This window comes from Parasteatoda tepidariorum, chromosome 3 (assembly GCF_982258835.1).
Source record: "Parasteatoda tepidariorum strain Cologne lab strain chromosome 3, Ptep-v5.0, whole genome shotgun sequence".
In the NCBI taxonomy this organism is placed as follows: domain Eukaryota; kingdom Metazoa; phylum Arthropoda; class Arachnida; order Araneae; family Theridiidae; genus Parasteatoda; species Parasteatoda tepidariorum.
Window position 1 is genome coordinate 85,718,952 of NC_141757.1, and position 15,550 is coordinate 85,734,501.

The 15,550-nt window shown below is 29.2% G+C and overlaps 2 protein-coding genes across 3 annotated transcripts; both read right to left on the minus strand.

Moving 5' to 3' along the window:
- Window positions 1–677: 677 nt before the first annotated feature.
- On the minus strand, window positions 678–3,814 carry LOC147813932 (uncharacterized). Its single transcript, XM_087159746.1, has 2 exons — window positions 3,360–3,814; window positions 678–835 (listed from the first exon to the last, which is right to left on the minus strand). Exons 1-2 carry the CDS (start codon window positions 3,684–3,686, stop codon window positions 788–790), a joined length of 375 nt encoding a protein of 124 aa, XP_087015872.1. The 5' UTR covers window positions 3,687–3,814; the 3' UTR covers window positions 678–787.
- Window positions 3,815–5,372: 1,558 nt separating this feature from the next.
- LOC107453462 (sulfotransferase ssu-1) lies at window positions 5,373–12,864 on the minus strand. 2 transcript variants are annotated; one of them, XM_043046717.3, is made up of 2 exons: window positions 12,728–12,864; window positions 5,373–6,289 (listed from the first exon to the last, which is right to left on the minus strand). In XM_043046717.3, exon 2 carries the CDS (start codon window positions 6,280–6,282, stop codon window positions 5,407–5,409), a length of 876 nt encoding a protein of 291 aa, XP_042902651.2. In that variant the 5' UTR covers window positions 6,283–6,289; window positions 12,728–12,864; the 3' UTR covers window positions 5,373–5,406. The 2 variants fall into 2 exon arrangements, with proteins under 2 accessions (XP_042902651.2, XP_042902650.2); XM_043046716.3 differs by lacking the exon at window positions 12,728–12,864 and adding an exon at window positions 12,528–12,700.
- Window positions 12,865–15,550: the final 2,686 nt, after the last annotated feature.

Below are 15,550 nucleotides of genomic sequence, written 5' to 3' on the forward strand. Positions count from 1 at the left end.
GTTTTAATGAAATATATCTTTCATGAAATATCCATTAGAATTTTAATTTGTCATATGAGGATTAATCAAGTAATGAATGACTTTGAATTTTTGTAATAAATTTAGGAAAATTGCATCTAAATATTTATAGGGTATTTCGTAATGACTGCCTTTAATTTATATTTTTAGAATACATAGTTTGCATTCTATAACTTTGCTTGTACATACTTGTAATTAAATTCAAAATTACTTACTTGTCAAAATTGAAGTTGAAAAGTGTGCACCTTAGGGCTTCCAAAGTAATATTTAAGTAAGAGAGAAACAAAAAATTATTGCTAACAAATGAATCACTGCTGAGGAAGGTAGGACTGAAACACCAAAACCAGTTTGATTTCTGGGGAAAATATTGCAATTGAAAGGTGAATTTTTGAACTGGTAATTAAACTGGTTTTTATGTTTTCAGTCCCTCCGTGGAAGTGATTCATTAGACTTTAAAAGCATTTTTTTTTACTCCCTTATACATTAATTTGTTTCTTTTTTTGCTTTGTTTTTGACAAAGATTCTAAAAATATTTATTAAATGGGCTGATTACTTACTGCCCTGCATTTTTTCACCACAAGTATGCAAAAGTTAATATACAAATGGTAGTATCTGTATCTTTCATTCTGTAATGAATGTTGATTTTATTTAGTTCATTTAAAGCAGCCTATAATTTTTTTACATTATTCTTTTAATATTATAATATTCAATCTTGCTTTTCAAAATAACTTCAATTCCAGTAGCCTTTTTTTTCCCCACTTTAATATTTTCAGTTTGAAATATCTGAAGGAAGCATAGTGCCTGGTTCCTCTTGTAACTGTAACAATGCATGAAAAAATTAGTGCATGCTGTGGATCGAACTAATACTTACTCCTTTGCTCTTATTGTACTTCCTAAATGGTTCTCAGGGAAAAACAAAAAGTTTTATAAATGATTTCTTATTGCTAAATATTTCATTGTTGCTAGATTATACTGGGTTATTCATAATTCCCTCCGCCTGTAAACGCCATTTTTCTTTACTACATCTGGCTTCAGTGGTACATGTTACTGCCATCTACTGGCAATTGCTTAAATTAAAACTTGAATGCTTTCGGAATAATTCCGCTTGTTCTTTTTTGCCATATTCATCTTCGTTTCTTTTACTATAACGCTTTGAAACCCTGGAGGGAATTATGAATAACCCTGTATTTTTAACTATACCAAAGCTTTCTTAAAAACTTTACTTATTGTTATAATTTACTATACTAAAGTTACTATACTATTTTAATGCTGATTAATTTAACAAAAAGCTTTCTATTTTCCATAAGCACCATTAATAGTATAAATTTAATGTAAAGATAAAATACCTCTATTTGTACCCCAAAGCATTTTTTAATTTCACAAAATTTTAAGTCTTAAATTTTTTTTTAATAAGTTTTTTTTTATACTCTACTGTGTGGTTTTTCTCTCTGATTTCTTTCAATTATGCTTATTACTTCATATAAAGTTGCTCTCTAGCCTTGTTCTGGGCCAAGTGGAATAAGTAACAACAACAACGTGACTACTTAATTGCAAACGACTTGCATCAGGTGTAGATAGCTTTAACCATAATTGTTTTCAGAGATATAGCGAAATATGCTAAAGAAACTTTTTTCTCGACTCTCCTGACAAACTATTATCTTATTTTCTGAATTGTGGCTAGTATTTGTTTTGAACATCAAAAGTGGAACCCTCAAAGTGGCATATTTATTTATGCCGAAGAAATTGGTTTTTATTTTTTCTGCATAATGTTTCATTTGTAATTTAATTTGCTTGCATTACCAACCAATTATCATGTTTAATAATTATATGTCTATTTTTAAAATCACTGCAGTGTTTCTCGTTTTTTTCCCCCACGCCAACCAGGATATAGACTTTTGTCATTCGGGTATCAAAAGGGTATATTTGTTGACCACTCTCACGTGGGCACCATATTATGTGGGCAAACGTTGCTCACACAATAAGGACAGGTAGTACAGAGAAGAGAAGGAAAGAACATCCATGCCTTATCTGGGATTTGAACTCTCGATCTTTCTTTCCTGAGGTCAGCTTCTTGACCACCAAAAAAATCTAAAGATTTTGATTGCAACAAATGGCTTAGTCCTCTAATAAAATATTGACCAGGAGTTATGAAATTTCGTTGTTTGTACTCAATCTACGATAATTGCTTTTCTACTTCTTAAACAATTCCTAAAGCAATAAATGAGGAATAAAAATAAATGGATAAAACGAAAAATAATAAAGAATCTCATATTTCCTACGTATGTATTATAAGTACTGATAATTACGGATAGCTAGTTTAGGAAGTTGGCACCTATGTGGTTCTCTTCCATCATGTAATTGCCTATTTACCATTTAAATGCCAATTTTTCATTTTTGAAACATGTTTCTGTTGCAAATTGTTAGACTGGTAACTCTATTCTTAGCATTTACAATTTGAAAAGTTTAACACACCTATCAACTAAAATATATTAATAATATTAAGATTTTTTTTCTCCAGAAATCGAGCGGTTATGTTGCTTAATCAAATTAGATGGCAGAAGATTTAAATTATCTGGCAAGCACACGCACCAAATATTATTTTTTTTACTTATTTATTTTTATTATTGCTTATTATTATTTTGCAATTCATTGCACTATTTCAATATTTTCCAATCCAGCGGCATTTAACAACCCGCTCTCCTGTTAGGCATTTTCTTAAATAAAAAAAAAGGAAATTTAATTCTTGAGGTTTTTTTTTTTTAGTTCAGGTAACAAATTTTAAAAGAAATAAGAGCTATCATTACAATTGCGACCAATTTCAACTTATCGAAGCTAGTCGTTAAAGGCCGCTGGATTGTAAATTAGCTTCCCGCTTCTTATTTTGAATTTCTATCTCAAATCCTTAATTAAACTGTACCAAAAGCGATTGTCTGTGTAAAAATAGAATTAGATCTATCCTCTTTTTTGCATAAGTTTTTAATTATAATGCAAACTCATAAGAAAGATAGAAAATTTGATTCATATAATCTTTTAGAAAGTTTTAATGCATATAAATATTTCTTTATTTGAGTCTCGTTTAATGACCAAGATGTGAAGAAATACGCTATCAAAATATCTTAATATAATGTACAAAAAAACCTGAATATTAAAATTTATAATATTTTATGCAACAATTAAAGATAACTAAAAAAATATTAATTTTAATTAATTAAATTTCGTTCAAAAAATATTTTATACCATTTATGAGTTTTCTATCTTTATATTTCTAAATAAAAATCGTATTTATTCCGCCATTATTTAAAGCTAGAGTCGATATAGTATCTTACTGTTTTTACTCTTACCTGAAATATTTGAAATACATCGTCACCACATTCTCCGTCATCACACTGACTAAGATCTAAATCCGACAATATATGGCAGGTTCTTGTATAGTTCTCAGAACTTTCTGTGATTTCGTTAACAGCCAAGCCATTACACTTTTCATTCTTCTGACAATTGCGAAGGCAACTTACCAGTAATCCTTCGTCCACTGTATCCAAAACCCAACTGTCGTGTACTGGACTTTCTACAGAAAAATTATAAAATCTGCGCGATACTGTAAATTGTGCAAAAACTGTAGCAGCAGATGTAATGATCATGATAACCAAAGTTATATTAGTATTTGCCATTTATAATATCTTTTTTTTTTCTAAAAAGTAATAAAGAATGTAAATGTTCAAAATATTCTGCATCTAACAGTTTTTTCGGTAATAATTTACAAATATATTAGTAATTCTATTTGTAAAAGTAATTTTATTCTCTTGATAAAATATTTTATAATTGAGTTACTTTTTATGTTATGACTTCCAAATAGAATTCGAAATCTCTATACTTAATTAGTTTTCCTTGTAGTCTCCATGAACAAAAAAAATTGTAAACATTCTCTAAACTTAGCAACAGTTTATGATGGGTTACATGATTATTCCATTACTTTAATATTTGACACCATATCACGCAATTACGGTTCTGGGTTTTGTCTACTAAATTTCTCAAAGCGTGAAGATTCATGGACATTCGTGCCGCATTCCCATTACATTTAATTTGTTGTTGATCAAAAAAAGATGTTTATGCATTGTTTCCTATGCGACCTTAAGCAACTTAATGTTTCACAGAACGATACTGACTTAATTCAGAAACTATGCTACTTTGGAACGTTAAAAAAAAAACAGAAAAAAAGGTATTTCGTTCAAATTTTTAACAACAAACAATTTTTAATAAGATAAAACGTTTTTGTAATTTAGGTTGACTTCCGATCATTTTTAAGTGACGGATGCCGTAACTTGAACAAAAAACTCATTTTGTCGCAAAAAATTATTAATACCTTAGTAAGAATGATAAAAATAATTCATTAATAATATATCTGGCAAGAAATCATTTTTAGGTAAACAAGCTTCATTAACTGAATAAGAAAATTGTAAACGTAACTTAGTTCTTATTGATTAATAAAACTAAGCACCGGACTCTACTACGTACACTACTATTATAACGTCTTTATTTATTATAATAGTAGCTTCATTGATCAGAAAATTTGTGAGTAAACAGGCAATCATTTTTCTATGGTTAAATTAAATGTAAAGTTTGAATTTTCGTATTTTTTTTAATTTGTTCTTTATAAGCAACTTTGGCGATTTAAAACGATAATGAAATACTAGAAAAAATTAGTCTCGTCTCCGAGGTTCTAACGATTGCGTTTATTCATTTTTTTTTTTCTCCAAAATTAATTAAGCTTGTATAGCTTTTTTGAGTATAAGTTTCATTATTATTATTATTTATTTATTTTTTGGAATCTGTCTCATACGCTTTAAAGTTAAACAGAGATTGAAGAATTATTTTTCTAGGGAAAGAAAAAGTATTATCGAATATCTCACGTCCAACATTTTTAAAAGCTATGTTTAATTTGAATGATACTAAAATCATAAAGCTATGATTTTTTTTTTAAATTTAAAAAAGAAAGAAAGTGGTTGTTAACACAAGAAAATATTCTCTTATTTTAAAAATTAATTTGTAATTGCTTTTGGGCCGTCGATAATTGTTGTATAAAGTCTGAATGCCATATTAGCGATTCGGAAGTCTTCCTGGGACCCGAGAAATTATTTATTGCACACTTTCAAAGCTATTTTAATGTATTGGGGGCTCCATAAAGCCTCAACCCTTTATAATCAGGCCAAGTAATATAAAACAACGCTTATTAGATAAATTGGATTAAAAATGCTTTATGAATTTTATTACTGTTTAAAAATCGAAATACCAATCTATAATTAACTGATTATCTTAAGCTTATTTGATATTGTAAAACAGAAAGAGAAAGAATAGGATAAATTTGCATACGCATTTATTTTTCTTACTAAACTAACAATCATAATTTTTCCACAAAAATTCAGCTCCGGTACCAGAAAGTTTTTGATCGAATTTTTGATCCAGTCTTTTGGATTGTTCATCTGAAAAGTGATTTCTCCAATCACCGACTTTACCTTTCCTAATAAAAGGAGAAACATGTTTTGGTCTCTCTGATGCCCACATGGCAGGAGTGTTTTTCATTGTATCAAAGTTGCTGTGCTGAACAATACTGTCTAATATAACCGAATCCTCAGTTGCCTGCTGGAAGGAGCCACCAAGAAAATTGCCCATTTTCCTAATGCAGCTATGGATATCCGTTTTCATATCTTCGTATAAGAGAAATAGAACATTGGGATCATTTCTATGTTCATACCAAGATAATAAGTTATCAAAATAATCACCTGAATCGACTTTACCAGACAAGAATAGCTCAAAATATTCATCAAATGTGCCATCTTCAAAATTATACCTTTTAAAACCCTTAGTGTGGTGAAAAAATGACACGCAGCAATCTTTAGGATTTCTTGCAATGTAAATGTATTTTGCTTGTTTGTTTTTAGGAATCAAATGGAACGGTAAATGCGTTTTAATGATTCTTGGTCTGGGTAATTTTTCGACGACATCTTTACCATCATCCTCCAAATGGGGCACGTAGTGATTTATATTTTGTCCCATTTCAAGAGGTTGTCCATTGTTCTTTGCCAAATACAGGATGTTTTGAGTCCATGTGGTGCCACACTTTGGATACGTGACTATGAAAACGTCATCATTTTCTGGTATATATGTCAAAGCTTGTTCATATAATTTAATTTTAATTCCGGAACCTAAAATTAAACCGGAAGTGTGCATAACGTAGGAAGGCCTGTCACTCAACCTTACACAGTTCATTTTAATCCTAAAAATAAATTCAATCCATTAATTGCTAATATTTATCTTCATTATACAAAATATTGTAACTTTTTACTTAACATTTAAGTTTACTACACATAATGAATTATAACTAAAATTTATGACATAAAAGATTTAGAAATGGATAAAAATTATGGGGCTTCACTCCCTGATTGCTGCGCTTGCCAATAACCAGCGAATTACTTTCGTAGTGCCTTTTGGATTGCTTCGCAATCCGAATTAGTCTTACTCGCTCATTGGATATTAATGTATTTTAGTCTAGTTTTGTGAAGAATTATAGTACTCTTTTGTAAATAAGGTTTTAAAAAATATGAAACAGATACATCTTATCTTATAAAACCTTTTACCTGAATCGTACCGGAACGATACATTTAATTTCGGTTTAATTACGTTTCGGTGGGTCGTAAAATACCTTTAACTGTATGGTAAAAGGTATACTATCTGTTCTGTATAGTAATTATTATATTACGTGCTTATTATGTTGGACTTTCATGGCGAGCAATAGAATTTCAAAAAGTAATATTTAAAAAAAATTCTACACTTTGCACTGCAAAAATACTGTTCTTCGCAATATTAGAGATTATAGGTTAGTTCTTTGGTAGAATGTCGAATTATGCATTTGTGATTGACCACAAAATAATTCATATATGTTGCCAATGGAGATTCTAAAATACAACTCGATTTGAGTACACGAGAGAAAGAAATGCATATTACGAGCCTCCAACTGTTATGGAATCTCCATAGCAAATACAGAAGATTTTTTCTAGTTTTAACAAAAGTAAATAGGTAATGCATTCATGTTTCATTCTTAATTTAATAATAGTATTGGTACTTTACTAACGTTGCACTAGAGCTGCAGCATGTAATCTAATTATATGTCAAATAAACAGTTAATTTTTTGATAAGACGTTAGTTTTGTGGATAAGAAATTTATTTCTTGCACAAAATTATGCGAACGAACTAAAAACAAATTTTTATTCACTCATGTTTGTGAGAATTGCAACACCATGAAGGAATTATGAAAATTGAAACTAATTTACATGAAATGTAAAGTGAGGTAATAATACATGCAAGTCATTAGAATAACAAAGCGATTGTTCATGTTAACTAGTACCACTATGTGTAATATATGGATTAAATTTCATTAATTTCTAACAATTCCTTCATAGTGTTGCAATTTTTACAAAGACTAGTGTAAATAAAAAACTGAATCAGATAACACAGAACATATTTTTCGTTATATACGAATGCTTGATCTTGCCTAATTCAGGAGTGAGGATTTAAATATATAATTAGTTTTCCTTCTAAAGCTACATTTTTTTTAAAAATTTAATAACACTTTTAGTCTGACAATTTTTGTTCGAAATGTACAAGTTTAAAAACTTTATATATAACAGGGGGTCGTATAAATGTTGCGGTAAACTTCTAGGGTGATTAGGGCACATCTTCAAAATAACATAAAACCCATGCCAGAAAATGTTGTCGTACGCGGCTAGGGACGATTCCCTATAATGAGCTTTTTAGAAGCACGTGGAGAAACAGTTCACAATAGAGAAGGTACCCCTAGCAGTGTATGGTTGTATTTCCTGTCATGCGTTCCTAAGCAATTTTAATCCTGATGATGTACACTAATTCCCATAGAAGATAGTCGCAACATTTATGTGACCCCCTGTTATATATAACGTTTTTAAACTTGTACATTTCAACAAAAAAAAAAAAAACAGACTAAAAATGTCATTAAAAAAATGTAGCTTTAGGAGCAAAACTAATTTTAGATTCGAAATCAGCGATGCGAAAGTATCTAAGCTCTTTTTAAAAAAAACTCACGCAAAAAAAAAAGTTCTCTAATGTAATCTATAACTTAAACAACTTTAATGTATTTTGGCGTGTCCTTTGAAAGGTAAAAAATAAATAAATGAAATTAAATAAAATGTAGCTCTATACAGTTAACCTGATTTAATAATTGCGTAGTAAGAAAACGAAGTTTGAAAGAACTATCCCAAGTGTGTAATCTACTCGGATATCTTTCTCTATTGCAGTGGACTGATCGTTAAGACACGGTTCCCAGCAGATCACCCAAGTCAAGCATCACTGGTCAAGCTGCGATCAGTGTGCGGGTGGGTGACCACTTGGATCAGTCTGCGGTTATGGTCCTCGTTAAACAGTTCTATACCGTAAAGTGATCGATTTCGCTTGCAGGTCGTCGGGCTACCGAAGCGGGGGTGCCATCCCCTTTGCAGAGGATCAAAATTGTGATGGCATGTCTTCGGATCATCCTCAGGGATGTTTCCCAGACCGTCGCCAATAACCCATTGTGCTGCTCTAATGCGACGTAAATGAACTACAACAACAATTCTCTATTCCAATTTAGACAATTTTGAAACTACTTGTCTTAACTTTGTAACTACGCTAGATGCAATACCTAAGGTTTCGTGGAAGAATTGCAGGGATTCCGAGAATTACGATTTTTTAAAATTTATTTATATCCAATCAACAAGTCATAATTTATTTAATATTTCGGTTGTATTTCACTTCCGCATTTTAGACATAGATCTGAAGGGGAAGATAAAATTTCCCCATACCTCTCTACCAGAGTTGGCCGTTGATTACAGTAATCGATTACAACTGTAATTGATTACAGATAATTACAGCTATGTAATCAATTACTTGTAATCACGATTACAAGTAATCAATTACTTGTAATCGTGATTACAACTTTCAAAAAATTTTGATTACAGCTGTAATCATGATTACAATTTTGATTACAGTAATCAATTACTTGTAATCACGATTACAAGTAATCAATTACTTGTAATCGTGATTACAACTTTCAAAAAATTTTGATTACAGCTGCAATCATGATTACAATTTTGATTACAGTAATCAATTACTTGTAATCATGATTACAAGTAATTGCGATTACAAGTAATCACAACAAAAACGATTACAAGTAATTATGATTACAAGTAATCAAAATATATGATTACATGTAATCATGATTACATGTAATTTGATTACATGTAATTGTGATTACTTGTAATCAAATTATACGATTACAAGTTATTACGATTGAATACTATAGTCAAATTTTTTATGTAAGTATTCATGTGTTTACATATTTTTATGTACATAGAATGTACGCACGCATGAACTTACAATTTGCGATTCCTATACATACAATGTATGCACAAACGTTGTTTGTACGTACAATATTCACAATTATATTGTAATATGCTTAATGCAATGCGCATATGCTTAGTACATATAATTATGCATTTATGATACATGTACGCATGTATGTTAGTTTGTACAAAAAGGCAATGTTTTGTATCTTTGAATACATAGACAATGTATGCATGAACGTATATGAAAATAATGTTTATGCGTTTGCATGCTTTTATGCACTTAAGTGCATATATTGTATAAATTTACGATAATAGCAAGTATATACAATGTACGTTTGTATATAAAATTGTACGTATTTGCGTACAATATGTAAAAATGTTATTTAAAGGTACAATATATGCACATAGTTGCGTAAATAAAATGCGTACATGTATACACGCATATTTATATGTACATCGATATATGCGCACGCAAAGTATGTACTTATGTACAACTTACGTATGTACTTGTATAACTACATACTTTGTTAATACTTATGCGCATGTAATGCATGGATGTACAAAAAAATAGTTATATGCACAATGTATGCATGTGCATACAACGTATACCTGTACATAATTACAAGTTATGTACAAATAAGTGCGTACATTTAAATATATGTAATTACAATATACACATACATTGTGCATACATTAAAAAAATTTATATGAGTAAAGTTATTAAAAAATTTTTTAAAATTATTCTAAGGTATATGAAACTCGAGCTCATATTTTTTAGAAAGCAAACGATAATTTTATTTGGAATTTCTAAATATTAATTCCACACATAAAATTTACCGTTTTTCTTATCATTTAAAAAATTTCTATGAATCATGCATTATGTTATAAAAAAAATAAATCTGTATTGTCAAACATTTCATGAAAATACCTGAAAATAATTTTTTATTCAGAGAATTTCAAAATGATATAGAACAATTAAAGCTGAAAACTAAATTTAAATATCGTTTGATTTTGTCATTTAACTTGCTTGAGTCATTAAAAGTTAACTTACACGCATTTTATTCATTGCATTGTACACATATTTAGACATAAATGTAATGTACATATGTATACGTGTAATGTATGTACGCATGTACAATGTATGTACATACATTCATGTATTGTACGTGCATATATAGTACATATGGATATGCATACATGGAACATACGTGTATTGTACATGTGTGGATACATTCATTGTACATATATACATTGCACCATATGCATAGATAGGGATAGCATGCATGTACTCATGTAAAATTTGTACGAAAGAATTATGCCCAATATATTTATGCACATACGTACTGTATATGTACACACATATGTACATTATATGAACATTATATGTTCATTTCATCATATGTACATTATATGAATATACATCTGTACGCTATATGTATATACATCTGTACGCTATATGTATATACATCTATACAATATATGCATCTCAAATGTGTGTACGTACGTTATGCATGTCGAATGCATGTATGAATATATGTGAAATATGAATACGCCCAATGTACGTACAATAGTTCACAAATGTATTATGCATATTTGGATACTTACATTGAGCATGAACATATTATGTACATGTACATAAATACACTGGACATGCATATCATGTACATGTATACATACATAGATTGTACATCCTACAGATATACCTATATTGTACATGCATACATATATTGTACTGTTCATAAATAAATTGCACATACATGCATGGGACATACATTGTACAGACAATGTATGTATATACATTGTACAGACAATGTATGTATGTTCGTACAAACACAAGTACTTGTATATACATGCGTACATGAACATAGATATACATTTTACATACACAAATATTTGCATAAAATGCATATATTCATTGTGTATAAATGTACATGCCTACAGTGTTTGCACATACATACGTAATTATTATCTATATACATACGTACATATATTTTATACCTACAATATAAGTGTATGTACACGTGTGTGATACTAAAATGTCTGAACATATGCACTAGATAAAATTATATGTACATACATTTCAGTTACATTCATTTGTACGTATACAAATACGTACAAAATGCAGTACATGTTAATACGTGCAAAATGTATCTTTATAAAATACATTCTACTATCTACTGTAAAATATAATCATTTATAAGAATACAATAGTCTTGTAATCGTGTAATTAGATTACATGTAATCATGATTACATGTAATCAAATTACATGTAATCATATATTTTGATTACTTGTAATCATAATTACTTGTAATCATTTTTGTTGTGATTACTTGTAATCGCAATTACTTGGAATCATGATTACAAGTAATTGATTACTGTAATCAAAACTGTAATCATGATTACAGCTGTAATCAACATTTTTTGAAAATTGTAATCATGATTACAAGTAATTGATTACTGTAATCGACTATGTAATCATGATTACAGCTGTAATCAAAGTTTGTAATCACGATTACAAGTAATTGATTACTGTAATCAATATTGTAATCATGATTACAGCTGTTATCAAAATTTTTGAAAATTGTAATCATGATTACAAGTAATTGATTACTGTAATCAAAAAATGTAATCGATTACATTTTTGGCCAACTCTGCTCTCTACCCATGGTGCTGCTCAGCAACCGACCACATGACTTTCGATTCCAGAGATTTTACGAACATGTATATCGCATGTACTCGGTGGGTTTTAGCGGAGTCGAGCATCGAACCCCGGTTTCTCCGAACCGAAGTTCCATTCTCTACCACTGTCCAAGAAAAAGCAAGAAAACTTATAAGAATATGTATTTTTCCATAACAATAGATATGGACTAAATTATGAAAAGGATATGCATTCATAAAAAATAACTATCAAGAAGTTAATAAAAGATAACTGTCTACACACAAAGTCAAAGAAACTTTTTAACAGTCATTCTATTTTAAATCGTCATTCAAAACTGAATATAGTCTCGTGCATAGATAATTGAACTCAGAAATATGAATCAGATAAATCTCATTTAATAAGCTAAAAGTAAAGGAACGCTTTGTCATAAACACCTTACCTTTTGTATATAAAGAGACGATTTTAAATTATACGATAAGCAAACTGGAAATCCAATATTCCGAAAAGTATTTAACAAGCTAATAAAAAAATGCAATTGATAAAAAAATATTTTTTATCTAGTAGTCTTATATTGTAGTTTGATTATCTATTATTTCATGTATTGCTATGATGAAACAAGAAGTAATTAAGTTAACTTACTTTTTTTATCTGGGAAATCAAAAAATCAGAGATAACTTCGCCAGACTTACTGACAACAATGATATCATTTAAATTAGGTAAGAGATATAACGACAACTTCCGGTAAGAATTTGAGCAATCATAATAGATAAAGTGAATTGAATCAGCTTTTAAATTCCGCCTTTACTCATTTCTCGCATAATATTAATATATTATAAGCGCGAATATTTCCTCATAATAAATTTTTACTTTATAAACATAACAAAAGCTGTTGTCCTTCGATGGTTAATTTGAATAAAAATTTTTATTTACTCGACTTAAAAAAAAATATCTTTATTCAAATTATAAAAACTTACAAACCAAAATTTAAACTTAACTTATTAACTAACAGTTAAATTAATTATATCCCGAATTTTTGCTTAACTATTTAGTACAAGTAATACTAAATTGAAAGAATTCGACACCTGAGTTTCAAATTGTATGATTGGAAGAAGTGCTAAATTCAATATTAGTTAAATTTGAAAATTATTATTGAAAAGTATATTTGGAAAAAAATTATATTGGAGTATAAGTTGTAATAGTTGGATCTATCTCAATTCGATATATACTTTCATAACTTGTGTTAAAATTTAGTTACTCGTGTACTTGATAGTTCATGCAGGCGGTCGATAACTGGAAAATATTATTACAAATCGAAATTTTGACTCTTCGAGGGAATTAATTATTGGTGTTGCAAAATGAATCAGATAAAGAGAAAATATGATTTTGTATTTAATTTCGCTGTTAATAATTTGCGAAAAGACTCTTTTAACTGAGAAGTATGCTCAAAGACTAATCATCTTGGAGACTAATAAAATTCAAGACATTAAATATCAACCGCTAAAGGACCGTGTAGCCTAATGATGGGATCTATTGGAAGCAACTTGTTGAGACCTTGGCCTGCAGTTCGCTCTAGTGCTATCGAAGAAAATATTATAGATATGCAATATAAAATATATTGCATTGGAAAAAAAATTATCATATATCATGATCACAGAATTTCTTTCTTCCGGTCACAAAAAGGAATTTAATTAAAGCAACGGAACTAAACGTTTCTTTTTATATTAAAAACTCGTAAGGGTTGCTGAAGCTGTCTTGAGTGTTAACTTAACGCTCCATAAAAAACTAAACTATAAACAAAAACTAACTATATATATATAACTAAACTATAAAACTTACGGCCGTTTAATGAACTCTTCTCGTGATTTCGGAAATTTCGAGCCACCGATTTCTGTGGTTCAACACACTTGTTAGAATTAACATATGCGAATGTTTTAATTTTCTTGGAAAGCTTAAAATTAAGGAAAAAGAGAAGCAATTTTTTAGAGAATCAATTAAATTTATGAATAAGATTTCATTTTTTAAGTATGAAATAAGATTGTTGTCACGTTATTATTATTTAAATATTAGTAAATAAATGTTGATCTAAAATTAATTTTCAAACATTTTAGCGCTCATTATTAAAAATAAATCGTATTTTTGACAATTTTTATCCCATTTTTTCTTAAATGCACAACATGTTAGTTTTTTTTCTTCTTTTTTTGAACTGGTTAAGAATTATTGGCTAAATTAGTTTATAATTTATTTGCTCTAAATTAAAGAAATACAATTATGTATCACGTATGTAACTAAATTGAAAATAATACCCTGATCATAATTTACTCGGAGAATTTTTTGATAGAGGTAAAAAGAAATTTGTTTTCCATTTTATTTTTAAATTAAATTGTTGTATCATAAATGTAGACTATTTTCTTTGCTAAACAAGAACTAATAATGAGCAAGAGCTCTGTGGTTCAGGGAATTGAACATTCACCTCCCAATGAGGTGAACCGTGTTGGAATCCCATCGATGGCTCAGATTCGAATTCCGCACCCGGCTCGCACCGACCACAGTGCTGACGGAAAATATCCTCAGTGGTAGACGGATCATGAGTTAGAATCCCCTTGGCATCGGGCTAACCGTGGCAGGGTTTCGTGGTTTTCCTCGCCATGTAACGCAAGTTAGTCCCGTCGAAAATTCCTCCTTGAAGGCTAGTTTGTCCTAATGCTTCACCCAAGACTTCCCATGTCTTCTGAGTTGGGTTCAAATTACAAGGTTACGAAGTTGAACATTGATATTCGTAAACTCAGAATTGAGTCGGCTGTTCAACACCGGTTATAAAATAAAATATTAACTACGAATTAAGGGTCGATACTTAAGCTTTGAAATAGCTATTATTTAATAATATTTGTTGTGAATAAATTTCTATATCTTTATATTTTTAAAATTACTGCATTTTATTTCCTCTCTGAAGCGTTTTGTGACACATGATTAAAAATATTTTTCTTTGTAATTTTTACATTCAGTGCAATATCTGATTATTTCTGAAATATGCTTTTCTTTTTTAACATTTAATTTTAATTTACATCTTTATTTTTAATCTTTTTATCCCCTTTCTTAATAGGATATTTTTAACAGTGAAACTTTTGCATAGTTATTGAGAAGTATTTCGTCATTATTAAAAGCTAATTGTTATAAGTTGTTCTGAATGATATGTTTCTTATAAAACTATATTGTAAATAATAATATGAAATGTCCGAAATTTATCAAGCTCTGCACAAATTTATTATAAAAACACTAGGAGAAGTACAATGATAAACGAGAAAAAGTAAACGCGTTAAATGCACATAAGGTGATAATTTAAAATAATAAAAGCGAAAGATATATATAAAGAGCAAATGTCACAAAATGCTAAATAAATTATTGTTGAAAGTAATTAGAAAAAACAAAAAATTTAAATTTAAATTAAATTCAAAATCAATTCTA